At 34.9% G+C, this 19,183-nt stretch overlaps 1 protein-coding gene across 7 annotated transcripts in view; it reads right to left on the bottom strand.

Annotated features, from left to right (window-relative positions):
* The window catches only part of LOC126762930 (teneurin-m), a 517,900-nt gene that overhangs the window by 397,156 nt on the left and 101,561 nt on the right, over positions 1–19,183 (bottom strand). For 6 of the 7 annotated variants that reach the window (XM_050479981.1, XM_050479983.1, XM_050479982.1 and 3 more), the window contains exons 1-2: positions 11,748–12,483; positions 7,508–8,493 (exon numbers count right to left, since the gene is read on the bottom strand). The exons of the other annotated variant lie outside the window; for it this stretch is intronic. In XM_050479981.1, coding sequence (XP_050335938.1) covers positions 7,508–7,868 — 361 coding nt within the window. In that variant the 5' untranslated portion in view covers positions 7,869–8,493; positions 11,748–12,483. Of the gene's footprint in view, positions 1–7,507; positions 8,494–11,747; positions 12,484–19,183 lie in introns of those variants that run through there. 7 annotated transcript variants of the gene reach the window in all.

The following is a 19,183-nucleotide window of genomic DNA, read 5'->3' as shown; positions in this document are numbered from 1 at the left end:
AATGCGCGTCGTCAGACAGCTGAGCTGTGCGTGGCGCGAGGCTGTGGCTGTCACATAGCTACTGCGCGGCGAGGCGGCTTGCACAAATTTGTCAATGCGCGCGAAGGAATGAGTTGTAAGCGACTTGCCGCTGGCGATTGCAGACATCTTACAGGATTTTGCGTCTTACGCGATGGTTTGTAGAAGAAGTAGCGGCGACTGCAGCAGACATTGAAATATGGCGGCGTGAGACGAAAAGTTGAAAGGTATATACAAGGTAGGCTATATGAATGAATATATGTATGAAAGCAAGCATGAAAGAAGTACAAGACGCAAAATGCAAAAGAAAACATAAAAGATTTGCGCGTGTAAGGCGACAACGTAAATTGTGGCAAGTAACTATATATGCAACATTGCTCATTAAAAACCACTACTTTACAGCGTCGTCTGGAACCTTGTCACTATCTACGCGGCTCAACGCCTGAGAAATGCTGTTAATTTTCAGCTATTAACTTGCTACCGCCATTCACGCCGCGCCAGCTAACAGCGACAGCCTACTTTCGGCATGTTGCACATTGCGCACAACCACCGCAGCTGCAACTGCGCTCTTATTCGGCATTATTAATAAAGCAGATAATGACAATGTTTGACTTTTCGGCGCATTCTCCCCATTTGCCATTGCAACACTTTCACATCAGGCACATTGTGCTGTGGCGCGCTCATGCAGGCTGCGACGCGCGGTGTATGTGTGTGTCTGCCATATAATGCGCCTGTGTTGTGTTGTGTAGTCTAAAGCCAGTATTGTTTGCTGGCTGCTGCCACTTTTTAGAACCTTTTTGTTATTTAATATTTTTTTTTTTTTTACTTTTCAAAAATTCCGCGCCGCGCTCGGTGCAACCAACTGGAAAAATCACAATTTAAAGTACGAAAACAATGACAGCAACAACACAAAAAGCGGCTGTAAGCGAAAATTTCGGCAGGCAAGCGCAAAAAATTTTATGTTTGTGTATGTATATATACCGTTATGTGCATAAAGTTCAGCGTGGTGGCAATCATCAAGCGCTCAGCTGGCTAATTCTTTCAATCGAGCAAAAGTTTTCAGTAATAGACACTCATGCACACATACACATACACAAATGGTCGTATAAGTCTACAAACAGCAAGCTTTAGCGCCTGACAGCGCGGCTGGACCTTGAGCGGCTTAATTGTGTAGGCAAAATATGAAAAAAAAAATTTTTTTTTTGGGATTTATTTTTGGAGTTGCTATTTTTTCACCCACCAGCCGGCGCTTGACTGCGTAAGGGCAGCGAAAGCATTTTGTGCATTTGAGATTTACTGAATTGGAAGCGATTTTTGATTGCGAGCTTAGCAAGCTCATCAAACTCGGTAACATTATGAGCAGCACTCTGCAACATCATCATCTCAAGCTCATCATCATATTCATCACAAGCTCATCATATTCATCCTCACCATCATCATCATGTAGTACATCATTCCTACTCATCATGCTTTGAGCCTTTCATTGTTTCTAGTCGCGCTCAGGGGTGAGTTGCGGCATGCGTTTTGCGCTTGCAACATATACATTTTCTAGCATTCATAGGGTTGCTGCAAGCTAAATTCTATGTCCCTGTATATACTATATATGTATATCGACTTTTGTGTATTTTAATTTATGCAAAACGCAAAATTTGTACAAAAGTGAGATAAGCATAAATTCTCGGATTTTCGGCTAATTTTCAGCGCGTCTTCCACACGCTACTTCCAGCTTTTTAGCGCAGTCAAACTCTTGAAGGAAAGAGTCAGTGGTCTGATGACTTTTTAATTAAGCGCAAAGCGGGTACTGGGCTGGCATTAGTTAGTGCGAGGGGTGTGAAATGTTGGGATTTGCGGCTGTAGGGTTGTTTGCGTGCGCGCAGCGAACGGTGGGGTGTTGCGGCATAAAATATTGAATATGTGTAGTGCGAGTTATTGATGAATAAATTATTTAGTGTGTTATACACTTAAATTTAATGTACTTAAGGCATGAGCGTGCGGTTTTTTGTAAGAAATTTAAATGCAAATAAATATTTCTAAACTTTTCGCAATTGATTTTTATGCTAGAATATTGTGATTTGTGAGATAAAATTCAAAAAATAAAATGAAAAAATATTAATAATAAAAATTTTAAATAATATAAAATTTCCTCACTTTATGACACATTTTTTTTACGCCCAGTTTTCTGCTTATTCACAAAAAAAATTTCAAACCATAATTCATTAAAAAATTTCGGCTTTCTAATTACAACTAATTTTTCTCAAATTTCATGTATGTACATTGTTTTGGAGTTACGCTTGAATACGAGCCACGCTGCCTGCCAGCGCTAGCAAATATTATTTCAGCTGCTTTTTTCATATTTTCATGCATTCGCTTGTAATGCAACATTGCATACAGCCGCTACGCGTATCAAATGACAACATGCAACGCAGGCAAATACAGGCAGTTGTTTGTGGCACAGAGTTGTGGTGTGCGCTGTTGTAGGTGGAAATATGAAATTTAATAGCGATAAGCGTTGGAAAAATTAAATAGAAGGGGAGCGCGAATGAAGCTAGATTTCGGAGATAAAAAAAAAAAAAAAAATTAAATGAATAAACATTGTTTTGATAAAATTTGTGAGCAATATTGAGTGAAGTAAAATAGTTGTATAAAACAAAATTTTTTAGGCTCATAAAAATTGATTTCGAATTCCTTGAAAGTTTAGGGAAAAATTCTTAACTGTAAAAAGGTCAAATATTTAAAAAATAATGTTTGAATATAAAAATAATTATTAAAAAAAAATTTGAAAAAAATAGTTATTAAATTTTATAAGGTTAAATATTAAAAAAATTTGATAATAAAAATATAATTTCCAAAAAAAATTTAAAAATTTAATTTTTGAAAAATAAATTAATTTTTTAAAATAAAAAAAAACCACAAAAAAATTTTTGGAAAAAATTTAATTATTAAATGTTATAAGGCTAAATATTAGAAAAAAATTGAAAATAAAAGTAAATATAAAAAAACATATTTTTTAAATAATAATAAAAAATAATTTTTGAATATAAAAATAATTATTCAAAAGAAATTGGAAAAAAATAGTTGTTAAATTTTAAAAGGTTAAATATTAAAAAAAATTTTTGATAATAAAAATAAAATTTCAAAAAAACTAAAAAATTTAAATTTCAAAAAAATTTGTTTTTTAAAATAAAAGAATACTTCAAAAAAAAATTTGTTTGGAAAAAATTTAATTATTAAATGTTATAAGGCGAAATATTAAAAGAAATTTGAAAATAAAAATAAACATAAAAAAAGATATTTTTAAATAAAAAAAACTATTAAAAAAATTTGATATCGAAAAAATTATTTATTAAAAAAAATTATTTTTGAAAAAAAATAATTATTAAATGTTATAAGGCTAAATATTTGAATAATATTTTTTGATAATAAAAATAATTATAAAAAAAAATTAATTTTTCGAAAATTAAACTCATTATTAGAAAAGAAATAAATTTTTTGAAAATAAAAATAAATATTAAAAAAATATATATATTATTAAATTTATTTTTGTTAATGTTGTTTTTTGAAAATAAAAATAAGTGTTCAAAAAAATTATTTGAAAGAATATTTTTTTGGCCTAAACAAACGAAATTATCGTACCCAGGACAGTCAGGTCTAAGTAAGCGGAACGGACCGGAGTTTTATACGGCCAAGAACTGTCAACTCGGCAACTTTCCTCGAAATTAACTCAGGAATGTTTGTAGCCTTTATAATAACAACAAGCAGGAATTCCTTCCACGAATGTATAAATTAGTAAGCGAAATATTGATCTTTTATAAGGCGGAAAATTTAAAAAAATAATTTTTGAAAATAATTTTTTTTTTAATTTAAATAAATTTAAAAATTTAAAATTTCTTTTGGATAAATATTTTAATTTTTTTCGGAGAAATATTTTAATTTTTAATTAATAAATTAAAAAATAAAAATAGTTTCAAAAAAGACGAAGGACCTTAACATATGTTTACAAAAACATATTTTTTGTTTTCAATTTCTTATTTATTATTTAAATTTCTTCGAAAGTTTAGAGTGATAAATGTTTAAAATACACAAAGAATTTATTTTGATATTATTGATTTTGAAAATATTGTTATTTTCTTGAAAAAATTTACAAAAAATATTAATTTGTATATATAAAAAATTACGTGTCACGCTGTTTGTCCGCGATGGACTCCTAAACTACGGAACCGATTTTAGTAAAATTTAGCACATCGTGTTCAGTTCGAACCAACTTAGAAGATAGGATAGTATAAACAATTCATAAATAAAGAAATGCATTGAAAACTCTATTATAAGGACGCTATATTAAGCGAACAACTCTACTAACTGGAGAGAAAGGCTGCTAACCAGAGAGAGAAAGCAGCCTTAAATTCGTTATTTTTTCCAATGAACCATGAATGAACCAATTCAAAATTAAACCTCAAGTATAATCCTTTGGATTCTTATACCGACAAAAACGTTTTCGCCTTTATTAGGAAATAAAATTTTCACTTTATTCAATAGTTTATTATATGAATAATAGTTTAAAATGTATACCACAGTAACGCGTGACTGGATCCACTAGTAGTTTAATAAATATTAAAAATGCTCCAGAAATTCATTTCTTTTCCTTGATTTTCTGTCTAAAGATATATAACTGTAATTTGGCAAAAGAGATTTATTTTATTTTAAAAGAGAGTATTTGTTGGCAAAAAAGTTTGAAAAGGTGCGAAGTTATATGATTGGAATCAAAACTGTCCAAGCCGCTGGGTATCGAATATGGGGACTCCAGTATCAATAGCTGATTTTCGACCGAAAATAACGGTCAGCGTATGAGATATATAATTGAAAATTGGAGAGAAATCTTTCCAGATAATAGCACCACTGAGTATCAAAAATGGTTGGAATCGGCTCAATACTTGCCTAAGTCGCCATATACCTAATATAAAGATTTTCCAACTTCTTGGTGACTTTATACCACATATATCGGCCAATAAGTGACAATAACATTGAGAGAGCGTGTTTTTCAAATAAGGTTACATTTTTGTGCCTAGAATGAATAAAATTGGTTGAAATCTTATCCTAAACTCCATATAACTAACAAGCCTTATGTAGCTGAATGTATTAACCCGTCTTTAATAGTTGCAAGTTGCAAGAGTATGAAATGTTCGGTTATATTCGATCTTAGCTCTTCCTTACTTGTTAAAAATTATTAATTTTAATTATGTAATCACTTCAAAAAAGCCAAAATTAAAGTTTCACTATAATTCAAAATGAGGCTTTAAATTTTTGAACGCCTTAATAAAGCGGTTATTCGTTAGCACAAACACATTAAAATTAAAAGTAAAATTTTTATGACTTGCAAATACATATGTACATTCATATTTGTATATATTTATACTTATGTAGAAGAACTCACATTCATAGCTAATATATGTAGCATGAATATGTCATTGAAATAGCACAACAATATGTGAAAACTATTATAAATTTTCAAAATATTTTTCATGTTTCGTCAAATGTTTAAAAATGCATGCTTATTTTGAGTTTAAAATAAAGCAGAAAGCCAAAAAATTTAAATTCAAGGCAGCTGAATATATTAAAATAACAGTAAAAGTGGCAGGAAAATTCAACAAATTGCATGGAAAAATACGCAGAATATAAAATTTTGAACTCAAATGTAATTTTTTAAAGCAAATATAAGGCATTTATATTTTTCAAATTTTTTTATATTTCTTTGCCGAATTTAAGAAAAATTTAACAATTTTTAAACGCTTTAAGAGTCATAAATTTGCAAGTGTTTAAGCTTCATCACTCATTGCTAAGTTCACTGCCACGCTACCCAAGCCAAGTGTGCCTTATTAACACATATTACTATTATTAATTTTGATTTGTTGCTGCAACACAACCAAATACCTGCTTAAATGGCAAACAAAAGCGAGCGCAAACGAGCAAACACCGAAAAAGGTGCAAATAAATAAATATAAATGAAACAAAAGCGTCAACAAAGGCCACTTGAAGAATTGAAGACTGCGCAAAAAAGGACAACAATGCAAGTATGGAGAGGGTCCGACAAAGGTGCCGAACGAACAAGCAGACAGGTTGGCATGCGGACACGTACAACACGGGCTGCTGCATGTAGTGGTAATAGAGTGGAGTATTGCAGGACACAGTGCAGTGAACAGCACAGTGTTGTAGCTACGTATGTTTTAAGTGTATGTATGTGTGCGTACATATTTATGTGGTTGCAATCATGTGTCCGCCACAACAGGCCAATTAAGTGAAGAGGTCAACACTATGTAACAACAGCGGCGATAGTAAAAGCCAAACATTGTTATTGTTGTTGTTGGTATCAACGACATCAACGCTGATTAAAACCATAGACGGTAGTGTATATATAAAGATACAAAGACTTATGTATATATGTATGTATGTATATATATATATACTTACTGCAGCACTTGCTGCCTTATGAATGGTGCATGTTAGAGCGCGTATCTACTGCAGACAGGCATCTTTTACCTGTTCTTGCCGGTGTGTGTGTGTATGTCTACGTGACAGTACGTATTTTATTAGACACTTTAGCTACATACGCTTGCTAGTTGCAGACTTTATGGGAACATACAACGAGTGTTAAAAAAAATCAAAACAAAAAATGTGGAAAGTATATAGTGTGGAAAAGTAAGAGAAGATTTTGAGAAAAAATAAATTTCAAATTTAAAAAATAAATTTTTGTAGATAATTGCAAAATTAGATGCAAAATAGTTATTAAAGCGCTAAAACGAGCATATTATTAAAATAAAGTTTTTTACTGGTTGTCTTCTTGGAACAGTTAGGTTTGCAGAAACACCTATAATATAGAGTATATGCCGTTATTTAAGGTATTTAAACACTAAAGTTCCAAAATTTCTAAGAATACTAGAGAAATTCGGGTACAATACAATTTTCGCCTAAAAGTATGCTTCACTAATAATATGTAGCAACAAGAAACTATGCAAAAGTATGAATTTAATGCGTGTGTTGCAAGTATGAACTTAATTTTTGTCGAGGAAAAAACTAACAATTTTCACGACAGCCGGAATTGACCTGGATTTTAACCGGAATTAACCCAGATATTAACCGATATTTTAAATGAAATATACCCAGGCTTTAACCGGAGTTCACACAGATTTTATCCACAATTAACCCAGCTTTTAACCGGAATTAACCCAGATGTCAACCGAAATTAACCCGGTTACTAACCAAAATTTACCCGAATTTTAACCGGTCAATAACTGGTATTTCGGCGTTCTAACCCTATTTGGAGCGGTAAGTTTTAGTTTTTATATACTCAGCAAAAACTAGACAGCCAAAACAGTAGACAAGTGACACTAAAGTCCGCGACCAACAGCGCAGTTACAGGCTTGAACCGTTAGCTTTGCACATTTTACACGACTTTCCAAAAAAAAAATATATAAATAGCAAAATGTCATCAACTTGCCTGGTCTGCCGTGTGTGTTGCGCTGTGCCGTTGACACTGCAACGCTGTTGTTCGCTGCCGCTGCTGCAGCCAATTCACCAGCACGATGTGGCAAATGCTGATACTCATAATCGTATGGTGATTGCTGTTGTTGCAGATGTTGTTGCTGTTGTTGTTGCAATTGTAAATTCTGTTGATTCTGATGTTGCAACGTATTTTGATGTGAATGTGTCGACGTTGGATTGTGACGCAAACTCATCATGCCACCAACAGCTGTACCACCGTTTAGACCACCGCCACCGAGGCCGCCGCCGCCACCACCGCCGGCGCGTGTATCCACATCGCGACAGTCCAGTGTCGTTTCATATTCATACGGATTCATCGTGGTGGACTCCAACGGGCATTCGTCGTCGTCAGTGTCGGTGCCACCGTCGTAGATGTTCTCGGTGTGACGGTATGCGTGATGATTTTGCTTTGAGAACTTAATTTTGATGGCTTTTTATATAAACAGCGGGACGAAGAAGTAGAAACAGTAGAAGGAACCGTTGCTTCCGTTCAACGGTGTACGCGCTGCAAGTTGGTGGGTGGTCAGTGTATATGTGGTGTGTGGTATGGCTTAATTTGTTTGATTTGATTTGTAGTTTTTGGTGTAAAGTTTTGTTGTTAAATTTTTTGCTTGCGCAATAACGCAGACTTTTAACATTTTTTTTGGTTGCACATTGTGGAATTTTATTTTCTTAATTTCGTTGTTGCGTTGTTGCTTTTTCACTGTTTTTTCTTCAACTTATAATTTTATTTGTTATAACAACATTTGATTTGAACACTGTATTTCAGAGATTTTTAGCACTTGAAAATTTGAAAAAAATTTTTGCTTTTCTTCGTTGATTGTGTGCTGACCAATAGCGTGGTAGTTTAGAAATCACTCACTGGTATTACGGTATATCGAGTTTAATTTTTTTTATTTTTAACTTCGTTTCAAATTCGATACATTGCTCTGAATAATTATTCTGTAAACGAAAATCACGTTCAAAAAATGAATATCGTCAAAATTTTTCAAGCTTGAAAATTTTATGTGGCTTCAAAATATGAAGTAGCTGCACTTTAGGTTGATTTTGAAATTTTCTTAAAATCAAAAAAGTTTGTAATTGCTTCAAGAAGTCTTGTGTGCTATCAAAAATAAGTCTGAAGTTCCGAAAAGTGATGCATTTTGGAAATAAATATAAAATTTTAATTCGAAAATGAACTTGTGAAACGTATATATGGTTCAAAAAACTATTTTCTTATCCAAAATAAGTTTGTAGTTCTGAAAAATGGTCGATTTGTAAATAAATATACAATTTAGATTTTCGAAGTTGAACTTGTGAAACGCATAGCTGCTTTAAAAAATTCATTTTCAAAAATGAACTTGAGAAACCAATATATGCTTCAAAAATGTTCTTTTCTGTTCAAAATAAGTTTGAAGTTCCGAAAAGTGCTCACTTTTTAAATATAAAATGTTGATGTTCGAAAATTAACTTGTGAAACGTATAGCTGCTTCAAGAAGTGTTGTTTGTTGTCAAAAACGAGTTTTAAGTTCCGAAAAGTGATCAATTTGTAAATATGTATATAAATATGATTTTCGAAAATGAACTTGTGAACTGTTTCAAACAATCTTGTTTGCTGTCAAAAACTAACTTCGAAGTTTCGAAAAGTGATTAATTTGTAGATAACATTCAGTTTTGATTTTCGAAAATGTACTTGTGAAACCTATATAAAATTTGGTTTTCGAAAATGAACTTGTGAAACGTATAGACACTTCAAGAAATCTTTTTCTTGCCCATAATAAGTTTGAAGCTCCGAAAAGTGATCAATTTGTAAGTAAATATACAATTTCGAATTACGAAAATGAACTTGTGAAACGCATTTGTGCTTTAAAAAATCTTGTTTTCGGTCAAAAAAAAAAGCTTGAAGTTACGAAAAGTTGTTAATTTTTTAGTAAACATACAATTTCGAATTTCGAAAATGAACTTGTGAAACGCAAAACTGCTTTAGGAAATCTTTTTTTCAATCATCAATTCAATATCAGTTTTTGAATAAAAAATTTTCATTTTCGAAAATGAACTTGTGAAACGCATTTCTGCTTCAAAAATCTTTTTTACTGTTCAAAATAAATTTGAGATTCCATTTATTAGTTGCAAAATAAAAATAAAAACTTGTGAAGCGTTTTTGCAATGTTTCATACAATGTGAAAAAATTTAAATATTTTATTCCATAACTTTTCTTGAGTGACTTTATTTTCTTTTTGCTACTGAAAACATTAATCTAGAAGCTATTTTAGAGATCATTAAAATTTGTGCTTCAGGTTTTCAGTTATCCTAATTAAATTTAAAACGAACTTGTATTATGATATAATATTGATCATTTGTCAGAATCGGCACGATCGAACAAGTATAACCCATACAACCGATTATTCAGATTTCTTGAATTTCGTCTTAAAAATCATTGGCTTGAAACCAGTTTTAGACCACAGTATCTTAGGCAAAGTTGTCCAAAATGAATCGAGGAACATGCTCTGTATAGCGAATTTATAAAAAAAAATCGACCTGCTCTAATATGTATATATATATTTATACATATCGTCACCTAAAATGCAAAAAAACGGAACATCAATTTTCATAAGTTAACAGGCGAAAGACAAACCATATAAAAGAAACACGTAATATTGAAAAAAAATTTGAGTTTTGGTTATATATTGGTTATGTCTGTCAGCGGAAGCCGAAAATATTTGATTTCTTCTTACTTTAAAAAATTAATTTTTATAAGAATTTCCAATAAAAATTTTAAACTTGTGTAATTTCGTTTTCATTTGCAATTTTTCCAAACTTTCAACAACAAAAGGTTACCACAGTTTTTTTATAATTTTTCCAAGCTACATGAAATTTTCACGATATTTATTTTTTTTTTTAGAAAAATATAATCATAAGTTATTGACCAGTTTTTTTCCTCTTCATTAAAATTTTATTTTTTAGTTATTCTGTAAAAAGCTCTTAGCCCTTTTTCGACATTAATTTTTAATTTTTTTAATATTTTTTTTTATTTATTTTTTATTTTTTTATTATTTTTTATTATTTTTTTTTTTTATTATTTTTTTTATTTTTTTTTTTATTTTTTTTTTTTTTTTTTATTTTTTTTTTTTTTTTTTTTTTTTTTAATTTTCAAATTATTTTGCAATATTTCACAGTATTTGGCTTTTGCTTGTTTTTATTATAACGGTAAATTGTACATTTATCTCGTTAAAATATAAAAATTTTCCATTTTTTTTAATAAAATTTTAATTTTATTCTCCAATTTGCCGGCCTGCATTATTTTATTCACAGCAAATTAGGCCAGATTTCGCAAATCAGTCTGCTTTAAACATTCTATTTTCCATATAAGCTGCGTCTTCCGCTTTTTGGCTGCCACAAGTCTAATGCTTGAATACCCGAAAGCTGGCAATAAAATTTATTTTAAGCGCCTTTAGCCAAGTTGCCGCACATACATATTGTGGGCTTGCATGTTGTTGTAGCTATTTTTTACAACAGCTTTGCGGCAATTGCCGCCTTTTGGCGTCTTTTTCGCTACTTTACGCATTAAATCCGTTTTTCCCGTTGACCGCCTCGCTCATAAATTTCACACAGCCGAAAGGCTTTTCCTAGCCACGTTTAATGCCAAATTTTTTTTAGGCGTTTGCTTGTCTGAATTGCGTGCGGCTCAAAGTTTTATTTCTACTTCAGCGATTGCAATTTTTGCTCGAAGAACTTTTGCGCTGGCGAAGCGTTTACTTTCGACTGAAGCGCTGAGTTAAAGTATTTGACTTTTCATTTTTACGGTCTTCGCTGTTATTGATTTCGTTGCAGGGTTTGCCCAATTTATATATATGTATATTTTCTTGTGTGCCATTTGGTTTACTTTTTTTCTTTGCTTTTCATTTACTCTACCTTTTTCTTTGCTTTCCATTTACTTTGGTTTTTCTTCAGTCCGGAAAATAAATCCTTTTATTTTTTGGCAACTCTTAAAGGCATTAATAGGCATTTATGCCTAACCAATTCAGTCTACTTTCTTGCAAAGCCGCTCAACAGCAATTGAATCGAGCGATTATATGCCAATTGGCGTTCATTTACAATCCGCTTACGCTATGCTTTAGTATTGATTTTTTATATACTTTTTTTTATTTATTACATTTACGCCTCCTCAAAATCACTTAAAAAAATTTGTATTAACCAAAAATTTAATAAAAACTAACCATTTGCCATTCAGCGCGCAGAAAACGCACTTTTTAGCGGAGAGCCTTAAACACTCCCATTGGACGATTTGATAAACAAATAAACAAATCTGCAAATCTCAGCGCGTAGGTGGGATAAATCACAAAGTTTCGCGTTCGTTTGCATACACACACACGCTCGTTTGTGTGCGTGTGGGTGCGAGCGTGAGTATTTTCTTAAATCCTTTGGCGAGTTCTGCTGCCGGCAGTAAACGCTGACGTGCCTGCTGCTTGCCGCTTGCACAGCCTCACAGCCACGATTTGTGCTACCGAATTCGCTAACAAATTTTTTCCCAAAATCACAACACAGAATTTTTCCAATTTTCCACCAGCGCACTCACTATGTTTGCAAGTGTTTGCACATTGATTTTTTTTAGAGCTAAATTCGATTTCAGTGATTTGCCACACAAACTCTTAAACGCGCACACTATATTTTATTGCCAATTTGCTGCTTTATTTTCGGCTTCTTTGCACAATTTTCGTTGCTTCGTTTCAACAAAATATTTTCTAGCTGGAATTTCTTATTTTCTTCCACTTCAGCACACGCGCGTATATATCGACTGCTTTTGCTCGAAAATCATGAAAAATTTCTATTTTTTCTGCGTCGTGTGTGCAGCAGCAGCACACGAGCTAACGATATTGCACGGCGAATATATACAATAAGCGCTAATTCCGTCCGGTATCCGCACGTAATTTCCCAGCGATTTCATTAGAGCGAGCGACCTTTAGAGACTGAATTTGAGTGTGTATCGCTAGTGGCAAACCAGTCCAGCTAGCAGCAGGCAGGCGAGTCAAAGCGTACGGCGACGACGGCGGCAGAGCGCGCTAACGAGCCTGTTATACACAATTGAGCGAGCGCGCTCTCAACGCTACGATTTCAAGTGAGCGCTGTATGCGAGAGTATTAAAGCGCGCTCACGCAACTAGCGCCAATAGCAGTTGCTGTGTTTGCATGCGTATTTGTGCAGATTTAACGAAAGGTTGACAGTTTCGCCAAGCGGAAGTGGCAGTCAGCAAGCGCTGCAAAGATACACTAGGATGTACGAATATATACGCGCATTACGGCTGCGAGCACACTAATGAGAGCGCGCTGGTTGACTGCAAGTGTTAAAAGGTATGCATGCCACACTTTGCAGCACGCTGTTAGCAGCGCTCAACTGCAAGGCATACGCGCTTCGTTAAAGTAACGCAGCGCAGCGTTCGTTAGTAAACTTGCGCTCCGCGTAATAAATGCGCGCTCAATGTTTTGTGCAGCAAAGCTTACAAGCAGCTAACGTTAATACGGTTTTGGCCCCAGGGCGGCACTGGTAGTACGCGCGCTCATTGTTTTCCAACTCAATGCTCTGCTATTGCTTGCCGCTTGCAGCGCAAATAGTGCGTATGCGCACGCTCTCATTGGCGCTCAAAAAATGTAAACTTGTGCAGCTAATCTGCATACTAAACTGCATAGCAAACGTTCAGCAGCGCGTCGCAACACAAATTACTCAATTGGAGCGACAGCGACTAGTTGGCAATAGCGAGTAGTCAACGCAGCAGTTAGCGCTGCTGCTAGGAAATATTAATGTCGCAGCAGCTTGTGCGGGTGGTCAACATCAGCGCGCATGTGCCGGTAAAAAAACATATGCTCGCGCTCGGCATATAAACAGTGGCGCTCATGTGCAGTGCTCTCACAGGGCGCTCTGTGTTTAACGCTGCTTTGCTGTGAGCGCTTGCTGCTGAGCATTGGCGCGCTCTCTCGCAGCAAATCTTCGTTAAGTTTATCTATATTTTTTTGTGCATATATGCATAAGGATATGTTGCGCCAGCACTGCTTATGTTATGTTCATGTATTTATGCAACATTTAACTTGACGTGTGTTAACGTCTCATTTCCTGTTGACTTTTAAAGGTTAAATACCTTCGGACACTGTAGTTGACACAACCAGCTCTGTATGTAAGTAGCGACTGTTATAGAAATAATTTTAACAGCAGGAGAAATGCTAGGTTTAACAGTTTTTCGTTGAGTTGGTATGCAATTGAATGTGCATAACGGCACTTATATGTTTTTGCATTGCTCTGTTGATGGTAACATGGAGCGGAAAAGGAAGTTTGCAGTAAACTTTTTAGTGCGGCAATTAGGGGAAAGAAGTTAACATAGGCAGATTTATCTACCTAAATTAAGAATAGACTTGCCTAGGTTTTCTTAACATTTTATGTATCTTGTATGCAAGGCTTGAAGCAGTGAAAATGTTATGTTTAGTTAGTTATGCCCTTTAGGTAATAAGCAGTTTATGGATTTTTCTTAGTAGACAATAGTTTTTGTGAGACTTTTTTTCGTGACAGATGACAGCTAGGAAATTTTGGACAACAGCAGTTAGTGAAGCTGAGAGGAAGATATATTAATATTTATATATTAAGAAATTTTAAGCTCATTCATAACTTGACATATACATTTGACCGATATATTTGACATTAAAAATGTCAAATGAGTACGCTTGCTGTGACAGTCAGCATGACAGATGACAATTAAATGAAATATGAGTAATTAAGCTTGAGTAATGCAACGAACGCTGAATGCAATGAGTTATTTTGAAAACAGGCGACTATTATTCGATGAAGGCACCAAAGAGCTACTCTATTTCGAGTGGCGTGCCGCAAGGCTCCGTTCTAGGCCCCCTTCTATGGAACCTAATGTATGATGGGATGCTAAATAGAGCAGTGACTAAAAAACTAGATGACCTGCGGTGCAAATGCCATGAGTGCATTAATGGTATGAGCAAATGGAGCTTAGAATTGGCTGAGCAAAAGACAGAAGTCTTGCTCATAAGTACTATAAAAGTGGTGGAAAGTATATCTTTCACCACAGGGGAGTATGAGATTCATTTACAGCCACAACTAAAGACCTAGGAGTATTAAAAATAGACTGAAGACTCGAACTAAAGTATTACCTGGAATGCACTGCAGGTAGATCGAATAAAATCCTAAACGCCTTATGAAGAATGATGACAAACAAAAGTTTGCGGGCGTTTGAGCCGGTGATTTTAACTCGCAAAGTTAATGAGATTGGTTGTGTTATACGAGGCTCCAATATGGATCCAGGCGCTAGGCATTAAAGCATACTAAATGCCAAATAAATAAGCACTATGCACAGGCTGTCAGCATTAAGAGTTATTACTGTTTTCCTAACAATATCAAGTGAGGCTGCTGAAGTAATAGCCACTATGATGCCCATTGACATTCAGGGTGATGAATTCGAGCTGGTTTCAAGTTATCAGAGCCATCTATAGGAGTCAAAAGTGAAGAGATAGTAAAAGCAGCGGAGGCAAACCTCAAGTAAGGTGGACCCACAGACTGATGCCGGACATTCATTGGTGGATAGACTGGCGACATGGGTACCTAGAGTACCACCTAACTCAAATACTAAGTGGACATGGGTGCCTTAGAAGCTACCTGTACAGATTCCAGCACGACTTTGGTCATAATTGTCCGACATGTTCAGAGTGCTTTGAAGGCTTTTAGCAAGTATGTACTCTTTATTGCTCTCGCTTCGCTTGAAGTTCTGCATTCAGGCTTTCGATGCTTCCCCCTACTATAAAAAAATATAATAACTGAGAGTTAATGTGTTAACTTTTCGAAAATCGTCAACGCCACAGATTTTCATGATTTTTATAATTTAATCAGCATTTAAATGATAATCTCCAAATTATAATATAATTATAAATAAAAAGCTTTGAAAATCACAAAGAAGTAAGTTTGCTTCAAAGTCAACTACACACCCCGGCAGGTGCCAGAAGCTCACCAGAAAAATTATGACAACTCAATTTCCTTGCAACACAAGACAGTTGCAAGCAAAAGTTAACGACACGCGACGCTGAATTTGAAGGTAACCAAAGTAAGCTGCAGCTGACAGTAACTCAACGCACTGCAACAAAAAGGTAGACATAGCAACAGTACAGTCCCGTACAGTACAGCAAAAGCGGAAAATCACTGTCAAAAATACAAAAACTTTAAAGTTTTTGAATTAACGAAAATATGTAAAGGGTGCTATATGCAGTCGCTGACATCATACGCGATATTATTGCATTATTTCTTTGAGAACAGCAGCTGCAAAAACAAAATTCAGTCGCAGTGTGCGGGAAATCTGCATATGCCGTCATGCAATTGCAACCCTGCCTTGTGCGCCAGCTTTTTATAAATATGCGTTGACAGATTTTATAAAAGTTGCAAGCCAATTCATGACATTTATATGATGGGAAAGCGTTGCGGCAGGTGAAAGTATCGCAGGAAAATATGGTGAAACGAATGAGATTAGGGATGGACGGAAAAATTTGTTTGAAAAACATATTTGTGGTGTGAGAAAAAGCGCATGGACATCAGTGGGGTTTTTGGTGAGTGCAAGCCCGTTTGAAACAAGTGAGGTGGGAAGCCTGATAGACCAAGCAGTGATTTTTTTTATATTATTGGAAGCAACATTTTCAGTTTATCTGCTAAAATTGTCTGGAGTGCTGAAAGTTTGGGAATAAAAAGAGTTTCTCAATTCATAGTTGAGTCGTTTTTTGCACACGTACTTTATTCTTAAAGAAGCTGCTCATTAGTCGGAATTGTCGATATTGTAGCATATAGCTCCCATACAAACTGAGCGTTCAAAATTAAGTCCTTGTATGGACAACTTTTTTATTTAACGACGTAATTTCACGAAATTTAGCATGCATGATAACCTAGCTTAATAATATAATCTCCGCAGAAATTGTTAAGATCGACTACTATGGCATATAGCCACTATCAGCCACACGAGAGACCTTGTGTGTATATAGATATTCTGAGATATTATTTCCAAACCAATCTTATAATCTCCGAAGAAATTGTTCATATTGATCACTATATGTTCATAAAACTTAAAATTAAGTCCTTGTATGGAAAACTTTTTAATTGGAAGAGATGTCGATACAAAGTTTGGCACAGCTTATTAGCCAAGCAAACAGTATAATCTCCGAAGAATTTGTTTGGATCGGACAACTATACCATATAGCTGCCATACAAACTAACCGCTGAAAATCAAGTACTACTATGGAAACTTTTGTATTTGTGAAGGGTATTATAGCTTCGATGCAACCGAAGTTGAAGTTTTTGTTGTTGCTGTATGTTAACAATCGTTATGAACTTCAAAAAGCTAAGAAAAGTACAGAGCGGACCATCTTAGTAAGGTCCGATGTCTGCTCATCTTGGATAACTGTAAGCTAAAATATATGCAGCCGACTTCTGTGCCAATAGCTGACACCTTGATTGCCAGATTCACTGCTTTGTGATTTCTTTCCATACCCCAGACAAAAATATGCCCTTCAAGCAACAAAATATAAGTATTTTATTTGCCTTGAAGTGCCACACATGTCGAATTCCAGCAATAAATAAGCCTTAAACCAAAAAATATGTTTATTTCCTGTTGTTAGTATAATGTTGCACCGAAAACTTGCCTACATACATCATTTGTGTATTTGTAATTTCAATAAGTATGCCTTTTTGCAACACTTATATTTGCCACAACTTTAATTTGTAGCTGTTGCATGCCGCTTGTGGTTGCCACGCCCTTTACACCACTCCACACACACAAACACACACTTACATATGCCGTTAGAGAATGCTCGTGTCCGAATAATTACGAAATTAAAACTGTGTTTTATATTGGCAAGCAAGTGAGAGTGAGTGCAGCGGCAGTGACGGCACGCAACAAGACAAAGGATGTTGCAGCAAGCGAATAACAAAAATGAACAGCAAACTAAGGCAAGAAAAATTAAAAAAGTGCTTACATTTTTGCATGCAATAAGCTAGTTGTGAGAATTACAACAACAACAACAAGAAAAAATAAAGACAAGTGAAGTACTATGTTGGCGTACTAGTTGCACATTGTGGCACATATAGTTGGTCGGCTGTGCGAAGTGTTTTCTAGCTGCTGTCTGCCCGGCCGTCTGCCTTATTGCCTTTCCGCTCGACCGCAGCTGAGACGCAATGTTGCAAGTATGTACATGCATGTACCCCTAGCACAGTTATCGCTCTAATGGTTTGTTGTTGTTGTCGCACTGCCATGACGATTTATTATTGCATGCCAGTAACAAATGCAGCAACAAAGTCAGCAGCAAGTCGAGTTGCATGAGCATTGCAGGACGCCAGCGGTGATCTTTACACGAGCAAAGTAGCCGTACATCTTCTTGCATACCACTATATGTACATACACAGAGCTAGACATATGTATGTATAAGTGTGTGTGTATGTTTGTTCTTGGTTATGTACAAATGTCCCTGTGGCTTGAAGGTAGCGATATGAAATTTAATTTTTCCTTCTTAACATTTATTTCTGCAGTGCATGCACAAGTGGCTCGCTTTGCTTGTATGTGTGCGTAAGCAAGCGCAAGTGTGTGTGTGTGTTAGAGTCCTCTGTTGCCTGCCACTTCATATGCGGCAACACAGCGTGCGCTACCTTTTGTTGTGGCGCTATGCTTCTGTTCTGTTGCATGTACGAATTCACACAGCGCCACACACACACACACACACACACACACACACTATATGCACTTTGTATTGGTTTGTTTGTCATCTCCTGTTTGTCACTTAAATCGAAGTTAATTTGTAGGGTTTGTGCTCGTCGTCGGTCATTTCGCTTTCGCCTCGCCCATTGTCCTCCGTGTGCGCTTCGTTTATTTTATGCACTGACGTCATGCTTTGTTGCTGCCATTGTTGTTGGTGTTGCATTGCATGCACTCATTGTATGTGTGAATTTTGTTGACAATTTGTAATTAATTTTTCGTACCACCCACTGCTCAATTTCGGTTTCTCTGTCCATCACACGTTCTCTCTTCTGGCTCTCGTTCTTATCCTGTGGTTTCCATGTTCACCAATTTTTGCGCTTTATCTTTGTTGTTGTGCTGTTGCATTATGTTTGTGGAAGTATTTTGCATGCAGTATGTTGTTGTACATGTGTACGGTTAAAGTGAATTAAATTTTGGACATAAGTACAAATATGTATATATATTTTGAATGTATGCGTGCATGTGAAAGCACTCAACTTTGTAGGTTATGCAATTAGTCTTTAACTTTCTTTAAAGGTAAAAGCTTAAGTGGTATTTTTTTATTAACAAAAAGCAAACAAAATGTTTACGGCTGCTTCGTCAAGCTGTAATACCCTTCACAGCAGCATTTTTTATGGCATGAGAGGGTATAAAAAGAAGTTTATTCTGCTTTTGATCGGTAAGTTTATATGGCAACTATATGCTATAGTAGTCCGATCTGAACAAATTCTTCGGTGGTTATACCGTTGCTTTTGGTAATAACTCATGCTAAATATCGTGAAGATACCTTGTCAGATAAAGAAGTTTTTCATACAAGGATTTGAATTAGATTGATCAGTTTGTATGACAGCTGTATGCTATAGCTATCCGATCTAAACAATT

Source organism: Bactrocera neohumeralis, chromosome 6, assembly GCF_024586455.1.
Source record: "Bactrocera neohumeralis isolate Rockhampton chromosome 6, APGP_CSIRO_Bneo_wtdbg2-racon-allhic-juicebox.fasta_v2, whole genome shotgun sequence".
Lineage (NCBI taxonomy): Eukaryota > Metazoa > Arthropoda > Insecta > Diptera > Tephritidae > Bactrocera > Bactrocera neohumeralis.
Note: the sequence above shows the minus strand (reverse complement) of the source record. Positions and strands in the feature narration are given on the sequence as shown.